The sequence below is a fragment of the Pristis pectinata genome, chromosome 4, assembly GCF_009764475.1.
Source record: "Pristis pectinata isolate sPriPec2 chromosome 4, sPriPec2.1.pri, whole genome shotgun sequence".
In the NCBI taxonomy this organism is placed as follows: domain Eukaryota; kingdom Metazoa; phylum Chordata; class Chondrichthyes; order Rhinopristiformes; family Pristidae; genus Pristis; species Pristis pectinata.
In genome coordinates this window covers 12504524-12525102 of record NC_067408.1, presented here as the reverse complement: position 1 = coordinate 12525102, position 20579 = coordinate 12504524, and the positions used below count along the sequence as shown (strand labels likewise).

General features: G+C 42.4%; 1 protein-coding gene across 3 annotated transcripts in view; it reads right to left on the bottom strand.

The window, feature by feature from the left end:
• arap3 (ArfGAP with RhoGAP domain, ankyrin repeat and PH domain 3) overlaps positions 1–20579 on the bottom strand; it is a 197312-nt gene that overhangs the window by 10826 nt on the left and 165907 nt on the right. For all 3 annotated transcript variants that reach the window (XM_052014278.1, XM_052014279.1, XM_052014280.1), the window contains 8 exons: positions 17307–17375; positions 15844–15918; positions 14633–14750; positions 12047–12172; positions 9594–9730; positions 8803–8888; positions 7718–7753; positions 1236–1299 (listed from right to left, as the gene is read on the bottom strand). In XM_052014278.1, coding sequence (XP_051870238.1) covers positions 1236–1299; positions 7718–7753; positions 8803–8888; positions 9594–9730; positions 12047–12172; positions 14633–14750; positions 15844–15918; positions 17307–17375 — 711 coding nt within the window. The remainder of the gene's footprint in view (positions 1–1235; positions 1300–7717; positions 7754–8802; positions 8889–9593; positions 9731–12046; positions 12173–14632; positions 14751–15843; positions 15919–17306; positions 17376–20579) is intronic.

Below are 20579 nucleotides of genomic sequence, written 5' to 3'. Positions count from 1 at the left end.
AGAATATTTATCTATCAACATATTCCTCCCATCCCTCCTTGGTTCAAACAGTGCAGGACCATGCTCCAAACCTATCCATCTGTAGCCACCTGAATCAGCTCTGATCCAAACCAGATTTCCTTCATGTGGAGCCATAAGTTGGAACTGGTTGAATCAAATTCACCTGTTTTTGATAAAACTGCTTCCCTATTCCCTGTATTACATCTGCTTGAATCGTTGTTCCCAACCTGCTTTGAGAAGTTTGTTTTAATTCCATCCTGGTCTCAGAGAAAGCATTTGTGGCCTAATTGGGTATAAAATTGAACCCAATAAACACAGAAATGGAGACTACCCTTAGAACTGAATGCCTACCAAAAGCTATAAATTCCTTTCTCAGAACAAAGGCTAATTGGAAGCATCTGTCTTTCAGATGAGAAGTTAAAGCAAGGCCCCAACCTGGGTGGATGTGAGGGACTCCATTGCCTTATTTTTAATAACAGATGAATTATAACAGGTGTTTTATAGGTTAACAGAGGATAGGTTGAGCGAGCTAGGGCTTTTCTCTTTGGAGAGAAGGAGGATGAGAGGTGATTAATAGAGGTGTACAAGATGATAAGAGGCATAAATTGAGTGGACAGTCAGGGACTTTTTCCCAGGGTGAAAATGGCTAACGTGAGGGGGCATAATTTTAAGGTGACTGGAGGAAGGTATACGGGGGATGTCAGGGGTAAGTTTTTTTACACAGAGTGGTGGGTGCGTGGATTGCACTGCCGGCAGAGGTTGTGGCAGCAGATACATTAGGGACATCTTAGATAGCCACATGAATGATAGAAAAATGGAGGGTTTTGTGGGATGGAAGGGTTAGATAGATCTTAGAGCAGGATAAGATGTCGGCACAACATCGTGGACCAAAGGGCCTGTACTCTACTATAGTGTTCCATGTTCTATGTTCTATTCCTTGGTACCCTGGCCAATAGCTTTCCTTCACTATCACATTGTTATTGTTAGGATCTTGCTGTGTACTATTTGGTGCCACATTTCCTACAATGACAACAGTGGCCATACTTCAGAAGTACTTCATTTGTTGTACAGCACCTTGAAAGGGCTTGAAAAGCACAACATAAACGTGAGATTTTATTCCTTTTCATGGAACTTGGGACAGGATAATGCAATAATTAAGTTGATTAGTTGATTTTTGATGCCTCAGGTTACTTAACTCAGATAAGAAGTCCACATCAATACAAGATGTTCTTTACCTGAGCTCTAAGGATGCTAGCTGTCCAATCCCACATCTCAGACTGTCCTGAGCAGCACAGGAACCTGAAACAGAACAACTACAAACCATCAAAACCACATGGACAGAGAAATTCAGCAACAGTCTATCAAAGCTGTGGAATGGCAACAGCCCTAGACATTCACTTTGTTCAGGTTTACAAGGCTATGAGGTTAGAACATACACAATGAATGGTCATGCCAAACAGACCATTGAGCAATAGGGGGACCTTGGTGTACAAGTCCAAGGATCCCAGAAGACAGCAGCGCAATACACAATGTGAGAACAGGGAGGTTATGGCACAGCTTTATAAAATACTTATTAGGCCACAGCAGGAGTCCTGTGTGCAGTTCTGGTCACTGCAGTTTAGGAAAGACATGATTTTGCTGGCGAGGGAGAGGAGGAAGTTCACCAGGATGTTGCCTAGGATGGAACATTACAGTTACGAAGAGAGACTGGATGGGCTGGGTGGTTTTTCTTGGAGTGGAGGAAACTGAGGGGCAACTGGATTGAGGTAAACAAAATTATGAGGGGTCTAGCCAGGGCAGATAGTTACAAGCTTTTCCACACAGCAGAGGTGTCTAAAACCAGAAGGCACCTGTTTAAGGTAAGGAGCAGGTAGTTTAAAGGGGATCTGCGGATAGTTGGAGTATGGAACACACTGCCTGATGGGGTAGTGGAGGTAGAAGAACACTTGAATCACCAAGGCTTAGAAGGCTATGGGACAAGTGGTGGTAAATAGGATTAGTACAGGTGGGTACTTGATGGCTAGCAAGTACATGGTAGACCACAGGATCTCCTTCCGTGCTGCATGACTCCACAATTCCACAACAGGTGACTCTATTGCAAACTTGCAGTGCCTGTAGGCTCAAAACAGTTTATCAGGAGAGGTGATTTCTCAGTATAGGTAGTTCTGCCATAACACAATAGTTGCATTCCTAAGAATCCTTGGTTATAGAAAATCGTGTTATTAAAAATAATTGTGTCAATGGGAAAAAGGGGGTTGGGACTAAAGAGTTCCAGACCAGCATTTTCAAAGTTATTTTTCCCCACAGGATTTTCAAAAACAGAGATGTTTTTTAATAGCTACAAATTTATTTTGTTACTAAAAATAACATTAATAGAGTATTATTGCACAAATATCAGTAGAAGTGACTGCCTGTCAATTTCCAATGGGCTCCTGCTGTGAAACAAGCAGCCTGCGTCTTTAACAGACAATGGAGCCCGGTTACTGCAGGGAGGTTACATGTAAGCAGTTCTTTTTCACAAGACTACTTATATTTCCAAGACAGCTTTTTTTCCTGCTTGTCAATTAACTTGCCAAGGTAGCTCTTAAGTGGTTCTCTAGTTCTGGATCGAAATAGCTCTATAACCAATTTGACCCACGTAACAAAAATAGTGTTTCTTAATTCATCAATTGCATTATATCCAATTTGCAGTATGGAAACAGGCGTTATAGCAGAACCACCTGTACTAGAATTTTTAAAACTACTCATCATATAAGATAACACAATATAACTTCAAAATTTAAGAGCTACTTGGTAACTGGACAGTACAAGGACTCCCCAGATTACGAATGACCTGACTTATGGAAATCCGAATTCACGCAAATTATCCCATTCTCTTTTAAAACATTTCTTCAAGCTAGTAGTAATAATAATGTTTTGTGGTATTCATTAATGACATTAGTTTAATTATGGGTAGCGTTAGAGTGATTATTCAACAAAATGAAAGAATTATAGCAAGTGTATGTAGAGTGATATGGTATGGGTTACAATAGAAAATGGACAAGACTTGCCTGCATTAATGGCATGAATTGCACTGCAGTGTCTATGCCCAACCATTAGATGGTAGCAGAGTACCACAGATGGAGCTGATTTCCAGTAATTCAGAGAAGTGATGATATGGTTATATCACTAAATCATACACGGCATAGAGCAGGACTTTTCAGTTCATTCAGAGGTACCTGTTTCATTCCGTAACTGTGCACATTTTTTTCCACTATACTCTTATTGTCTGGAGAAATAAAGGACTGCAGATGCTGGAGTCTAGCATCTTACTGTCTGTTGATTTTCCTACATCATAACATTGACTACTGTTCAAAATCTGTAAAGTTGGTTACAAAACACCAAAAAAAAGTGCTCAAAATAGTCAGCAATCAGGTAAGGTCTGTGGAGGGAAAAGGGGAATTGATGTTTCTGCCTGAAAACCTTTTATCGGTATTGGAAAAGATGGAGTTTGAAGATGTAGAGAAATGGGAGAGAGGAGGAGAGAAAACAAAAAATCTGAAATACGATGGCAGAAGACATTAAATGACAAAAGCGGTGAGAGCACAGGTTGAACAAGGATGAAGACTGGACAAGTAAAGAAATCACATCAACTGAGAAAAGCAGAATCATTCTCTGAAGCTGGTGAACTCAGTCTAGATTCCAAAAGGCTCAGTTACCAGATCAGTCCCATTTATCCACTAGATTTCCCGTACACTCTGGCTGCATTGCAGTCATCAACCTCCCTCAAAACCACCACTCCCCCACCCCACACCCCCCCTCCCCCTGGCTACTCCGACAAATCTCTGACCCCTGCCATCAAGAAAGACAAGGGTTTCAGGAGCACAGGAGTACCAACAACAACAGGTGCCCCTCCAAGTCGAGCAGAAAGTGGACCCAGCCTAGTACATCACAGGCACATCCCTTCCCACCATTGAAAGTATCTACATAAGGCGCTGTCTCATGAAGGCAACGTCTATCATCAAAGACCATCACCATCTGGGCCATGCCATTGGCTCGCAGCTACCATCGAGCGGGAGGTACAGAAGCCTGAAGCTCCCCCTCTATGGACTCTGTCTATGGACTCTCCAGGATGGATTCTGTCTTTACCTCTCACTGCCTTGTTAAAGCAGCCAGCATAATCAAAGACCCCACCCACCCGGGTCATTCTCTCTTCTCTCCTCTTCCATCAGGCAGAAGATAGAAAAGCCTGAAAGCACATACCACCAGGTTCAAGAACAGCTACTTCCCTTCAACCATTCGGTTCTTAAACCAACCTGCACAACCCTAATCACGACCTCAGTATAGCAACACTTTGACCACTTTGCACCACAATGGAGTTTGTTTTTTTTGTTCGAATTGTGTTCTTTCTTGTATGATTTTGTATAATTTACATTTATTGTCATGATGTCATGACAACAACCTTTCCCTCAATGTCAGAAAAACAAAAGAGCTGGTCATTGACTTCAGGAAGGGGGCCATTATACATGCAGCTGTCTACATCAATGGTGCTGAGCTCAAGAGGGTTGAGAGCTTCAAGTTCCTAGGAGTGAACATCACCAATAGCCTGTCCTGGTCCAACCACGTAGACGCCATGACCAAGAAAGCTCACCAGCACCTCTACTTCCTCAAGAGGCTGAAGAAATTTGGCATATCCCTGTTGACACTCACCAAATTTTATCGATGCACCATAGAAAGCATCCTATCTGGATGCATCACGGCTTGGTGTGGCAACTGCTCTGCCTGGGACCACAAGAAACTGCAAAGAGTTGTAGATACAACCCAGCACATCACGGAAACCAGCCTCCCCTCCATTGTCTCTGTCTATACTTCTGCTGCCTCGGTAAAGCAGCCAGCATAATGAAAGACCCCACCAACCCAGGAAATTCTCACTTCTCCCCCCTCCCATCAGGCAGAAGATACAAAAGCCTGAAAGCACATACCACCAGGCTCAAGGACAGCTTCTATCCCTCAAGATAGAAGACTTACAAGACCTTAGAATAGTTCCCTAGTACGATAAGATGGACTCTTGACCTCACAATCTACTTATTATGACCTTGCACCTTATTATCTACCTGCAATGCACTTTCTCTGTAGCTGTGACACTTTACTCCGCATTCTGTGTTGTTTTATCTTGTATTACCTCAATGCACTGTGTAATGAATTGATCTGTACGAACGGTATGCAAGACAAGTTTTACACTGTACCTCAGTACGTGACAATAATAAACCAAATCCAATTTATATTTTTCTTGTGAATGTTGTGTATCTGATGCTATGTGCCTGTGATGCTGCTGCAAGTAAGTGTTTCATTGCACCTGTGCATACATGTACTTGTGCATATGACAATAAACTCGACTTTGACTTTGAAGTCGGGTATTACACCGACTCAGAAAATATCACCATTGCTCAATTGTCGTTAGATTTAAATCATACAACTCTCTCCCCAGTGGGAGCACCTTCTTCAACACCTTGCAAGTGTTCAAGAAGGTGGCTCACGACACCTTCCTTAATTCTCCTCACCTCTGTTGTCACCTTCAAGACAAACAATCAGATTTATCACTTTGACCTCATGTCTACTTCCTGTTTTTTGATCAAGTTTCGCTTGATCAAATTATGATCAAGTTTTGCTGTAAATGGGATTTAAGGCGCTATAGAAACTGTAATGTCTTCATAAGTGCATTGAATATATCAGAGCTGGTGGATATTTTTAAAGCAACGTGTCTTTTGTAGAACATACTGCCTGAGGAGAGAGGGGAGGCACAGACTCTCGCAGAATTCAAGAAGCACTTGGATGAGCACTTGAGTTGCCAAGGCATAATCGGCTGGTGCTGGTCAATGGGATTAGTACAGATAGGTACTTGAGTGGGCATAGACATAGGAAGCCGTATGGCCTGTTTCTGTGCTCGTTGGTTCTATAACTCTTTGCCAAATGCATTGTTGAGCTTTTAAGCTCCCAAATGTTCCAGTCAGAATTATTATTATATTGCTACAAAGTGGACAAACCACATGTTCAACAAGACCATGGTATGTCAACATACACAGAGAAAAGGATGTTCACACATTTAGATATATTACACTGCTCCCTTATTTTAAAGATAAAGGTCTGTGTCTATATTCCTTTCATACTTTCAACACTCATTAGTAATGTCACAAAATGAGATCCAGTTTTCTCTTTTAAATGAACAACCATAAAACTAGTCCACTAACTGTTTTTCAGTTTTCTTCATCACCTTACAGGCTTTCAACTATGTAGATCCTTGTTAGACTTGCTTGGATTTGACCCTTCACTTTCTGAATCTGCACTAGAATGAGCTCAGGCATGACTTCATGATTCAGTGCCCCTCCACCAAGACTTGGTTTGTCACCAACAGAGATCAATTGATCAACATGAACGCTTTGGATATTGCCACAAATTTCAACCAAATATTGTTTGATTCTGCAAACCTCCATCACAGTTTCTACTTCCCACTTAGATCACAGAGTCATGGAGTTGTATAGCACAGAAACAGGCCCTTTACCCACCTCATCCATGCCAACCATCTACACTAATTGGCCCACAATAGGACCGTATCCTTCTATGCCTTGCCTATTTGAGTCTGTCTAAATACCTCTCAAACACGGCAATTACATCGGATTCCACCACCTCCTCTGGCAGTGTGTTTCAGATATCAACCACTGTGTGTGTAGAAAAAGGGGTGGGCTTGATTTGTTAGGGTGGGAGTGGGGCTGGTGTGCTTAGGAATATGAATCTGCTCATTTTACTTGAAGCTGTCTTCCTTTTGATTGTTTTCACAGTGAAGTTTTTGACTCAACAGCTTCCTTCAGATTTTGAAGCCAAATTTGGTTGAACAAGGCTCAAACATAGTTTTCGTCTTCTCATCAAGAGTTCTGCAAGTACATACTCCACGTTAGTATGTGGACTTGCTCTGCTCTTTAATTAGACATTGACCAAGTGTTGTTTCATGCTGAGTTTGAACATCTCTGCAATACTTGTTTCCTGACAGCTTTCGTAACCACCCTGACTACATTCAGCTGCTCTGCTTGAGGTTGGATGATATAAAGGAACAATAATATGTGTTCAATAATATTCCATCTCATACAGTTTGTGAACAAAGCAGATTGAAGTGATGTCCCTTATCATAAACAAGCTCTTCAGGTAAACTAAGATAGGAACCTACGTTCCTGCCATTTTGGCAATTGCAACCATTTGATTACCAGTGAATTAAGATCACTTTCTAAACAGGACCAGTGTGAATCCTCCCTGCAATTGTTTTCAATTCCTGCATGTTCAGTATTCACCAGTTTTCCTCAACGTACCTGATTTATCAACTCTGTGACCCCACCTGATGCACCCGGCTCACATGGCAATTCATTGATGACTGAAAAAGTTTCATTTCCTTGACTGTACACTGATCAAATTCTATCCATCTTTCCAACGTCCATTCATAGACACCTATCAGCATCAAGCTTTTCCCTGCCCCTTTCTTGACTGATTGTAGGTTTTGTCGGCAATTTCAGCCAGTGACACTGCAAAGTCCTCCATTGCATTTAACACATGATCTCATTTTTCCTTTCAAGATGAGAGTTCTCCTGCAGCAGCCAATGTGCGAGAGCCCCAGTGTGGACGGACTCATATTAAGATCTTCAACAGGACAAAGTACGGGAGTTAAAGGAAGGACTAGTCCTTGCTTACTTACCACTGCTGCTTATCCAAGAAAATTGTGAACCCCCACCTGTATAAGAAAGGATAGCCATTCATTAACATAGAACGCTACAGCACAGTACAGGCCCTTCAGCCCACAATGTTGTGCCGACATTTTGTCCTGCTCTAATATCTATCTAATCCTTCCCTCCCACATAGCACTCCATTTCAGAGAATAAAATCAAATGCTAACTACTTGTGTATTTTTTCTAAATAGGGATACCAGAGTATGGCATTAGAACTAGACAATCATACACTCCTTATGGAAACTCCTCAGGGCAGCCACGGTAGTGTAGCGGTTAGTGTAATACTATTACAGCGCCAGTGACCCGAGTTCAATTCCGGCCACTGTCTGTAAGGAATTTGTACGTTTTCCCTGTGTCTGCATGGGTTTCCTCCGGGTGCTCCGGTTTCCTCCCACATTCCAAAGACGTACGGGTTAGGAAGTTGTGGGCATGCTATGTTGGCGCCCGAAGCGTGGCGACACTTGTGGGCTGTCCCCAGAACACTCTATGCAAAAGATACGTTTCACTGTGTGTTTTGATGCACTTGTGACTAATAAAGATATCTTATTTTATCTTCACCATATGTTGGACAGTGGTATGCATTTGATGAACTAAGCATCCTGTAACAGAACTCTGTTTCGCAGGAGAGCCGCTCTTTCTCATCAGGCACAGAAATCTGTGCACTCTTTTTCTGGCCTCGCTAATTTTCTGGTCGTAATAATGAACCACATAAATATACAAACATAACATCTGACTGTCAGCTTACCCTTGCATATTGATAACAAGTGATGGCTGACTCTGCCTCTCCTTTTTTCAATCAACTCTCAAGACTGCCACAGCTAATTCACAACGTTTATCCCAAGGATGCTCTCATAAAACACAGGTTATAAAATCCATCATTCATGCACCAGATCTTACAACAGTAGCTTTAACCTAGGTAGAAACTAAAGCTGGGCATGCTTGTGCCATTGAGTGTGAATGAGCTGATCAGTGCATTTTGGCTTTTGATTTATGTCCCCCCATTTGCCTCCTCCCCCACCATTCCTGCCCCAGTGATTGTTAATTATGCTCTTACTGTACTGTTGGTGCTTTCAGCTTCTTCTTAATGCCAAGGTAAACCTTCAATGAGAAGACAGACCATTCACGCTCAGGCTTGGAGCTCTGTAAGACAAGGCAATTACAGTCCTCATCCATTTAGTGCTTATTAATTGAGACATCCTGTGCTGTAATGCTAACCTGTTGGGAATGTTGTTTAAGGTGCATTGGAAGATCGTAAAACCTTGTCATCTGTGATTTGTGTCCACTTCTGGCCCTCAGGAAATCAGATTAGACATTTTACAGCCACAACTCATCCCAACACAACTGCCATTTCTCCAGTTTCATTTCCACATGTGTTGATGTCATCAATGTGCATGACACCGACCAGCAGAAATTGGTCCAAAAATGTGCAACTTGTGACCTTCATTTCTGATCCACAGTCAAACCAGGAGCAACAAGTCAGCAAGCAGCACCAGAGATGGGGATCAAACCCAGGTCCCTGCAACTATGTGGCAGCAATATCCACCGTTATGTCAAGGGACTGAGGCACTTAAGGGTCACCCACCTGAAACATTAACTGTTCCTCTCTCCACAGATGCTGCCTGACCTGCTGAGTATTAACTGCATTATCAATCTTTATTTCAGATTGTAGTTTTTGATTTTCAGATTCAAATATCTGGTGGTTTTAGAACTTTTTTCCATATTAAGTTCTTCCTCAGAAAAGCACAAGGTACGCTTGCTATTACAGTTGGGGACTGCTCCTGAAACAATTTCGATACCAATAACAAAACCAACCCATTCACTTTCAAACAATTCACCAGAGTTTACCTTTTTATCTTTAAATAGCAGCAGCTTACGATCTCGCAGAACGAAATATCGCTCCTGGAACTTGTTTCCAGATAGGAGTTTTGGAGGTTCCTCTCGACATTTCAAGACCCCACACTTTGGAATGTCACTTTTATTTGCTGTCACACAGTGCATAAAAAGAAACAGAGGGTGAATGTCTGTCATACTGGTTTGGTCCAGCACTAATACACAACAGGCATAGATCGGGTGGACAGTCAGAGACTTTTGCCCAGGGTGAAAATGGCTCACACAAGGGGGCATAATTTTAAGGTGATTGGAGGAAGGTATGGGGGGGATGTCAGAGCAAGTTTTTTCACACAGAGAGTGGTGGGTGTGTGGAATGCACTGCCGGCAGAGGTTGTGGGGGCACATACATTAGGGACATTTAAGAGACTCAGATAGCCACGTGAATGATAGAAAAATGGGGGACAATGTGGGAGGGATAGATCTTAGAGCAGGATAAAATGTTGGCACACCATCGTGCTCCGAAGAGCCTGTACTGTGCTGTAATGTTCTATGTTCTATAACAAGAATGACAGCATTCTGATGTGAGGTAGTACAGTGTGCCTATGATGTGAAGGTCAATGGTCTGCTCACAAAAAATGAAAGCAAATATATTCAAAGTTGAGATAGATGTGTGGATCATTGTAAAGTAGGTGGGAAATTAGGACTGAGGTCAAAATCAGGTCAACCATGATCCTATTAAGTGGCAGAGTAGGTTTGAGGAGGCATATGACCTTCTGCTGTCCCTATTTATAATGATATCACTTAGTATGTTCACCTCAATAGAACAATCTATTGATTCCCAGACTCTTATCTTAAGTGACACAGAAGTGGCACAGACTCAAGTTCAATCCCGATTTCCAGTGCTGGCTGTGTGAAGTTCACACATTCTTCCCGTGACGGCGTGGGTTTCCTCCAGGTGATCTGGTTTCTTCTCACATCCCAAAGACATGCCGGTAGGTTAAATGGCTACTGTAAGCGACCCCAAGCGTAGCTGAGTGGGGAGCTAATGAACTTGTGACGGAGAGTAGGATGTGGGGGAATGGGATTGATGAGATTGCTCTGAGACCTGGCACAGACTCAATGGGCATATGGCCTCCTTCCACCTCGTAGGGAAATTTGATATGAGAAATCAGTGTGTGTATCAGAGAGATTTTAAAAATGTGTGACAAGGACAAATATCTGCTCTAGAGCACTAAGGAAGGATGATTGTTGTATCTTAGAGTTACACAGTGTTGCTATTGACCACACCACAGCAAATAGGATTTGAGGGACACCGTATGATCCACTGATATCATAGAACATAGAACACTACAGCACAGTACAGGCCCTTCGGCCCATAATGTTGTGCCGACATTTTATCCTGCTCTAAGATCTATCTAACCCTTCCCTCCCACATAGCCCCCTATTTTTCTATCATTCACGTGTCTATCTAAGAGTCTCTTAAATGTCCCTAATGTATCTGCCCCCACAACCTCTGCCGGCAGTGTGTTCCACGCACCCACCACTCTCTGTGAAAAAAACTTACCCCTGACATCTCCCTTATACTTTCCTCCAATCGCCTTAAAATTATGACCTCTCATGTTAGCCATTGTCGCCCTGGGAAAAAGTCTCTGACTGTCCACTCGATCTATGCCTCTTATCATCTTGTACACCTCTATTAAGTCACATCTCATTCTCCTTCTCTCCAAAGAGAAAAGCCCTAGCTCGCTCAACCTATTCTCATAAGACATGTTCTCCAATCCAGGTAACATCCTGGTAAATCTCCTCTGCACCCTCTCTAAAGCTTCCACATCCTTCCTACAATGAGGCGACCAGAACTGAACACACTTCTTCATATCATTAGACATATCATTAGACATGAGAACGTCACTGTGGCAGAGCTGAGTTTACAGCAAGTCCACTTTGAGCCCATGAAACCCAAGCTGCTGCAAAAACCATGGGGTTGATCCTTAACGTGCTGCTCAATATTAGTTCAACAGGATTTATTTCATTTCTTTTGCTGACTGGGAATTAATATCATGTAGAAAATGTGTGCTGACGATGTGAGCTGTTCAACAACATTTCACCAAAGAGAACCCTGAACTTTAATCTACCCAAAACTGAGCTGAAATTCAGCATTAGTTAAGTGTGAATGGATGGTGATGTGTTAACCACCTGTTTCATACTCAACCTAAATTTTCCATTCCTGCTATGTACAACAGCTAATGTTGAATTGCAGCAAGAGTTCCTTTATCACCGGTCAGGGCAGTAACTTTATTTATGCAAATGTCTGGCCTGATGCTAAGTGAGACTCTTCACAAAGGAAGTCCCACGTTCATTAACTCTGTTAGGTGACAAGGCCATGTACAGAGCTTGCTGCTTTGTCACAGCTGATGTGTGTTGTGCACTGCCTGCTCTGCTCCTTGATCACAGTTGTCATTAGTCCTTACCTGAGTAAAGGTTTCCTCCTTCTTCAGGGAGTTTCTTCACTACCAGATAAGCTGAGCTGGGCTCCGCTAACTTACACCATTGGAGAGCTTGTTCCAGAACCTTTTCCTTGGGGTGGAGAGGCCTCTCTGCAGAGATGAGCAAATGTCATTGAAGAGCACAACAACTATGGAGCAAACAGAGCTCTCACAACCACACAAGTACAGGAAGCCAACAATAGTGTGGAGACAGCAGGATATGGATATAAGTGTTACATTCTGCATTCACCTATCACCATACCCCTCCAATGTCCAGAAATCTGTTGATCTACGATTTTTATTCAAAACAAAGGTGGATTAACTTCTGGATATTAGAGGAATCAAGGGATATGGGTATAGGGAAGGAAATCAGTGTGGAGGTAGAAGATCAGCCTCGATCTTGTTGACTGGGGGAGCAGGCTGATGGGGCTGAATGGCCTGCTCTTGCTGCTATTTCTTATTTTCCTAAGATAGCCTTTCACAACCAAAGGATGTCCCAAGACAGCTACAGGCAACTGAATCAGCTCCAATATTGTTAGTCTTGGCAGTTCCATTTTATAATTCTTGCAACTTTTCTCAATTGTTTTGTTTGCCTTCTTTTCAAAATTAATACATTTGAGTTTAATATTTGGCCTACTAAGGCCATGCATTCCAGATTCTCTTTATTTGAAGAAGTTTTTCTTGCACGTACATTATGTTGTGCCCCTTATTCTGGACTGCTGCATGGAGAAGATTTATTCCCTCTCTAGTCTGCCAATTTCCTTCACAGTGAATAGGAAGAGGTTAAACCAGTGAGCTCAGTGTATGGCACTCTTGCTTTCTGCACAGATCAGTCAAAGACAGCTGTCAATCAATACTTCCACTGTGAGAGTTAGCATGGCCAATCAAAGCAATAACTGGGCACATGGTGGAGCTCAAGGACCTGGCGTGAGAATAGGTTAGGGTCAAAGTGCAAGACATCAGGAATAAATTGATGCCTGAGTTTGTAGGAGCCTAGGGCTTAACTATCTGATTAATTATCAAGTTAGGGCCAATTAAATAAATGGTGGCAGTTAACAAGCTGAAGCTTATATTAAGCAGTAATTCATCCATTGAGTGGATCAGGTGAAGGGATGTGGCTGAAGCATGGGTTGGCACAGAATAATAGCAACAAATGTTAGTTGCAGAATAAAACCTTGTAGAATAATAAAAACTATTCTTCCGCAACCTCAGAAAGTCTTATGTTCAGTGAAGGACTTGTGGCCACTTGCAATGCTGCAAATGTGGCAGCTAATTTGTGCACGGCAAGGCACAAAGAATGTAAGGTTGGCCTGATAATCTACTTCTGAAATTGATTGAGAGTTGGATCTTGGTCAGAACATTGGGGAGAAGCCTCAACTCTCTGAAAGTGTACCACGAGACCTGGAGGACACATGGTGTCTTGGTTTAATGCTTTCTCTCCCTTCTGGACACACTACTTGATTGAAATGAAAGACTCTGAAATTCCCTGTAAAATATAAACCAGGCCTTGGGCAGGCACATGGTACTCTCCAGCATGCTAATGCTCTCCCCTGAGATCCCTGCTTACTCTAAGTGTCGCTCTTTTTAATTGCGAAAGTAGCTATTGCTGCATAACATCCCCTTTTTATGTTTTCACCAAGATTTTAAACCTTTGAATGGCAGCAGCTTCCCTTCATTGACACTACCTACTTCATCTTGTACAAATAATGTTTTGGATGCCTATTTGTAATTCAGTTTTTTTCAAAACTTCCCCATTGACAAAGCATTCTTCTAAAGGTGGAGGCACAAGAGACTTCAGATGCTGGAATCTGGAGCAACAAATAATCTGCTGGAGGAACTCAGCAGGTTGAGCAGCTCAACCCACTGAGTTCCTCCAGCAGCTTGTTTGATTCTCCAAAAGGTGTTAGACTTATCAGGCAGCTAAATTTTGAAAGCAAGGTTCAGAAATCACAGCAGGGAATAGGAACACGTGAGTTCCTTCCCACCCAACTTCACCTAACCCTATCTGTGTATCCTTCAATCTGTTTCTTCGCTTCCATCCCCTTAAAGAAATTTACCTCAACCAGCAGCAGTGGTAGTGATTTCCACTCTGTGTAAAGCTTCTCCCGAATTTATTGGATGTATCAATGATTATAATGACAAATCTTTATTTATCTACCTCCTGAATTGTTGAAACTTTAAATGAACGTGATGTCAATCTCACCTTGATAGACTATGAGCCATATGGGGTTGGCAGAGACAGTACCAAGTTCTGCTCAGACCAGTGATTGTCCAACAAAGAGCTGGAACATTTGTAAATTAAGAATCCTGATTGATTGTTCCCTTCTCTGCCCAGGGATACTTAAAGCTACCACAGTACTGGCCGAGACTACACAGATTGGGGTTTAAGCATGGAATCTGTAAGATCTAACTAGTCAAAGGTCATAGCCCAAATTCACTAAGCCATAGACAAGTGGGGAAGCCAGAGAGATTTGAATTCTGTTGCAATTATGATTTTTAAATATAGCAACCAAACATAAATACTGACACACTCATGCACCAACAGACAAGTGAAGAGATTTTGACACTCACCCAATTCACCATTTTCAATGCATTCGAAGGTGACCCAAACTTCCCTTTCTCCTGTTAACATGTTCTTCATATCTAGCACCTGATTTGTCAGTTCTTCTGATGTCATAGTAGGTGATACCTATGAGGTTAGTTGTGTCATCAGAAATAACTTTTCAATGTAACCAAGACACAATAGCCCAACATGCACACAGTTCTAGCAGTCTATAGTAACAGAATGGATACAAGAAACAGGAGACCAGATGCAACCCAAATCTGAACCCAAGTGTTAATTTCTTTCACACAAATTCATCTCCTTTAATTTATTTATTTTTCAGTGTCTGGTGTCGCTGGCAAGCTCACCGTTTATTGTCTATCTTTAATTGTTTTTGACATGGTGGCCGCTAGGCCATTTCTGAGGGTACAGTATATAAGAGTCAACCATGTTGGTGGGTCTGCAGTCACACATCGGCCAGACTGGGTGAGGATGACAGATTTCCTCCAAAGTTGCACATTGTTAGACTGTCTGGTATTTTCTAGCTATTTTTCTCACAGTCCATTAATCTTTGTCTGTGAACAAAATTCCACATTCCCACCCCTCAGTTGTGAGCCATATTGCCTTAGAAGAAAGATGAAAAACACAATGATGCTGGAGGAACTCAGCAGGCCAGGCAGCATCCTTGGAGTGTTTCTCTCATATTGCCTTGGAATGTGGCTGACCAATGGGCCACACTGATGAATGGGCCTCACTGGATTTAAATGGTTTAAGCTTTCTTGTTTTTGATCTTTTTGCTTAATAAGTCTAATTGTAACACAGTGTGAAAACAGGCCCTTCACCCCATTGAGTCTGCACTGACCATCAAGCAACTATTTATACTTATCCTACACTGATCCAATTTTATTCTCACCCTCATTCCCTTCAATTCCCACCAAATTCTAACACCCACTACAGTGACCAACCTGAACATCTTCAGGATGTGGGAGGAAATTGGAGCACCTGGAGGGAACCCGCACAGTCACAGGGAGAATGTGCAAACCCCACACACTCAGTACAGGAGATCAGGATCAAACCTGTCTTGCTGGAGCTGTGAGGCAGTGGGTCTACTAGCTGCCCCTGTACAAGCAGTGCACCGGATGTTGCACTAGAGAGAAACTGATCATAGAAAGGGCAATGCTCTGTTTGGTTACATCTTGAATTTTCAGCTGAAAATACTTCTTGCACATTTCAAACCCACCTTGAGCGTCATGCAACAATCAGTTGCCTTTGTCTCAATGTACACCTCCATGATCAGATCTCCAGCCTGGGAAAGCTGTAAGCCAAACAAACTCTGTTAGGAGAGACAGACACTCATGACTTACAAATGACCATATTATATCAATCTGGGAAGCCATGTTGCAGCTGTATAAAACTTTGATTAGGCCACATTTGCACTTCTGGTTGCCCCATTACAGGAAGGATGCGGAGGCTTTGGAGAGGGTGCAGAAGAAGTTCACCAGGATGCTGCCTGGATTAGAGGGTATTAGCTATAAGAAGAGATTGGACAAACTTGGATTGTTTTCTCTGGAGCGCTGAGGGGAGACCTGAAAGAAATATCTAAGATTATGAGAGGCATAGATGGGGTACATAGTCAGGGTCTTTTTTTCCTGGGTGGAAATGTCAAATACTAGAGGGCATAGCCTTAAGGCAAAAGGGGGAAAGATTAAGGGAGATTTACATGGCAAGTTTTTTTTACACAGCGAGTGGTAAGTGCCTGGAACTGCTACCATGGGAGGAGGTAGAAGCAGACACGATAACAACATTTAAGAGGCACCTTGGCAGACACATAAGCAGGCAGTATCTTGAGGGCTATAGACCATGTGTACAGTTTACGTTGCCATCTTGGTCAGCACAGACATCGTGGGCAGCAGGACCTGTTCCTAGGTAGTACTGTTCTATTTTAACAGTTGCTATGATGTTTACTGTATCAGTTAGTGCTACACTGAGCTTTCCTCTCTTAATCTTCCCAATTTCAAAATATACCACTACACACTTCCTTATTCCTCTATACCCATTGTTTGAAATCAAAGCATTAAGGGTCAACCAGATTGGTGGGTCTGGAGTTACATATAAGTCAGACAAGCTAAGGATGGTAGATTTTCTCTGAAGGACAATAAATGAACTAGATAAACTTTTCAGATTGCTATAAGCCTATGGTTACAGTAACTGAGACTAGATATTAAAAAATGTATTTATTTAATTACATTAAATTTAAATTCTCCAGCAGTCATGCTGGAGAATTTGAGCTCACACATGGTCACTATACTCCCTTGCCCCTAATGTGCTCTTCACTCTGTGTAAATGCCTTCGGACACCCGGAAAGCAATCTGAAAGACACTGTATAAAATATTTGTCTTTTGCTCTTGTTTATTCACAATCTCTCCCTCTCTATTGCTCTCTCTCCCTGTGCTAACGGATCAGTCGGTGGTTTGCTGTCTTTTTTTATGTTAGTAGTTCCTTTGAAGCTTCCTGGGATGTTTTAATATGTTAAAGCTGCCACATAATTTTTTTTGTTGTTGTCCTTTTCAGGGTTAAATTTGGATCTTGCAAACCTTTCACAAATGCTCCACTGTTCCCTGAAACTGGGCATTGAGGTCTTGACCTCAGGCTGAATACAGTGACCAGTCATTACTCACTGAAGAGATCTGATTGGTCACCTACCTGCACATCTTTCCAAGTAGTGATCAAACTGTTTTCCAGATCCATCTGGGTCACATGGTCATCATCAATCTGCCACAAACAAGAGCAATCGGTCACACAGGGGTCTCAGCAAGCTGCTCTCTGAATCCCCTATTTGCAAAACAAGCAGCTTTTTAACACAGTAAGCAGATGAAAAGGCAAACTGAAAACATTACCACGAGGCGGCAACAATGAGCTGTGGGCATGGGGGAGCGGAGTCACAAGTAGTGATGGATTTCAGGAAGGACAGGCCACGACATGCAACAAAATGGAAAATCCATTGACCTTATTTTCTTCTAATGTACAATGAATCTTCACAAGTCCTGAAGGTGATTTGTTGTCAAGAGTGGTAAGCACTCGCTTATGAGTTGTAAAACCACATGAAACATTACCACCTTCACACACTGCTTTGAAGAGTAGAGCTGAGACTTGGTTTGACTTCTGATCCGGGACCATTTTGTGTTGAGTGAAGATCTGAAAATTCGAGTGTGGGCACATTCCTCTCTGTACCATCCTCACTCCCTAGCCTTTGGGTCATAAAAGTGCAGCAGCCTAGCAGTGGACCAGTTATCAGCCCTATTGGCTTTAGATGGTCATGGGTTTGGATAGGGTAAAGACAGGGAAGCTATTCCCATTACTGTGCAGGTTGGAAGCCAGGAAACGCCGTTATGGAACTGTGGGCAAAAGATACAGTAGGGAATGTAGGGAAAAGCTTTTTTTTCCCTGAGAGTGCAGTTGTGATCTGGAATTTCTTTCAAGTAGAATTGGATCAGCACTTGGAAAGTAATAGTTTGCAAGCAATGGAGACAACTGCTCTTATGGTGTTGCTCTACCGGGATGTCATAGATTGATGGGCCAACTGGTGTACTTTGTACCATAATAATTCCATGATTCGATGAGAAGTGACTAAGCGGAGGAGAAAGTGATCCTTCTGGGGGAGTCTGAGTAAAATGGTTTTATCTAATTTAGGAAAAAAATACATTTGTGGAAAGAGATGGAAAGTTTTATCAAACACTTGGAACACCTAACAGTAAACACAAGGTAATCTGCCTCCTATACACTGGCCTGGCTGACTTCTGGGTAACTAAACAACTCAATAATAATCATTGGAAATTCTTCTCCAACTTTCTATGGCAATCATGTAACAATCAAAGCTTGCAAAGTGATCTGGAACAGCTGGGAAAATGGGCTGAAAATTGGCAGCTGGAATTTAATACAGACAAGTGTGAGGTGATGCACTTTGGGAGGACAAACCAGATTAAGACTTACACAGTGAATGGTAGGGCACTGAGGTGTGTGATAGAACAAAGGGACCTGGGAATACAGATCCATAATTCCTTGAAAGTGGCATCGCAGGAAGATAGGGTCATAAAGAGAGCTTTTGGCACATTGGCCTTGATAAATCAGGGCACTGAGTGTAGGAGTTGGGATGTTATGCTGAAGTTGTATAAGATGTTGGTGAAGCCAAATTTAGAGTATTGTTTACAGTTCTGGTCACCTACCTATATCAATAAGCTTGAAAGAGTGCAGAGAAAATTTATACGGATGTTGCCGGGACTTGACGACCTGAGTTATAGGGATAGGTTGAATAGGTTAGGACTTTATTCCCTGGAGTGCAGGAGAATGAGGGGAGATCTTAAAGAGGTATAAAAAATTATGAAGGGTATAGATAGGGTGAATGCATACAGGCTTTTTCCCCTCAGGTTGGGTGAGACTAGAACCAGAGGTCATAGGTTTTGGGTGAAAGGTGGAATATTTCAGGGGAATCTGAGGGGGAACTACTTCACTCAGAGGGTGGAGCGAGTGTGGAATGAGCTGCCAGCGGAAGTGGTAGGTGGGGGTTCAATTGTAACATTTGAGAAGTTTGGATAAGTACATGAATGAGAGAGGTATGGAGGGCTATGGTCCGGGTACAGATAGATGGAACTAGGTATGGCATGGACTAGATGGTTTGAAGGGCCTGTTTCTGTGCTGTAGTGCTTTATGACTCTATAACTTGCAAGTGTTAAATTAGAGGCCAAGTAACCCAGAGATCTAGATTAGTAATCTAGGAAGTGAGTTCAAATTTTACTATGGTAGTTGTGGAATTTAAATTCAGTTAATAATTTGGAATTTAGGGTGAGACTATGGTGCAGCTGGTTGAGCTGCTGCCTCTCAGCTCCAATCCTGGCCTTTGGTGCTGTCTGTGTGGAGTTTGCATATTGTCCCTGTGAGGTTCCCCTGGATGCTCTGTTTTCCTCCCACATTCCAAACGTATGCAGGTTGGTAGGTTAATTGACCACTGTAAATAGCCTCCAGTGTGCAGATCAGTGGTAGAATCTGGAGGGAGTTGAGGGGAATGTATGGAGAATAAAATAGAATTAGTAAACAATTAGTGTAAATGGAGTGGACTTGAATGGCCAGAAGATTTCTTTATGTGCTGTATGACTCTATAACACATCCTGATTTTAGATAAGATAGATATCTGTATTAGTCACATGTACATCGAAACACACAGTGAAATACATCTTTTGCGTAGAATGTTCTGGGGGCAGCCCGCAAGTGTCACCACGCTTCTGGAGCCAACATAGCATGCCCACAACTTCCTAACCTGTATGTCTTTGGAATGTGGGAGGAAACCGGAGCACCTGGAGGAAACCCGCGCAGACACGGGGAGAACGTACAAACTCCTTACAGACAGTGGCCGGAATTGAACCAGGGCCACTGGCGCTGTAAAGCATAACACTAACCGCTACACTACCATGCCTATCATTTGTTTTTAAACAAAGGTGGAGGTGCTCATGAACTTTAGCAAATCTAAAATAAGAAAAATAGTTCAGTTCTTGAAATACTGGAATAGCTGCAGTAGGGGATGGTTAAATTAGGAAAGGACCATCAAAAGGGTCACAAATTCTGCTTTGATCCAGAGAGAGGCTGATAGCAGGTTAAATGGGTTGCAAACTGCTCTTTAACTGTATGCATGGAAAGACAGTCAGTCAGTGGATGTCGGACAGAACTGATGTTGACGAGATGATAGAAAGACAGCGAATGAACAAAACATCATCAAACAGTTTGTTAAGTGAAAAGGGACAGGAGAAAAAAATGACTTAAGACTCAGTTTGGAGTAGCTAGTTCTCAGTTACGCATTCACACACACACACACACAGACACACACACACACACAAAGTAACATGAGCAATATTGTTACGTTCTTCAGTGCAGGCAAGGAAAAGCTATAAATGGTAAATTTGTTCATGAGCAAACTATCCACTAGAT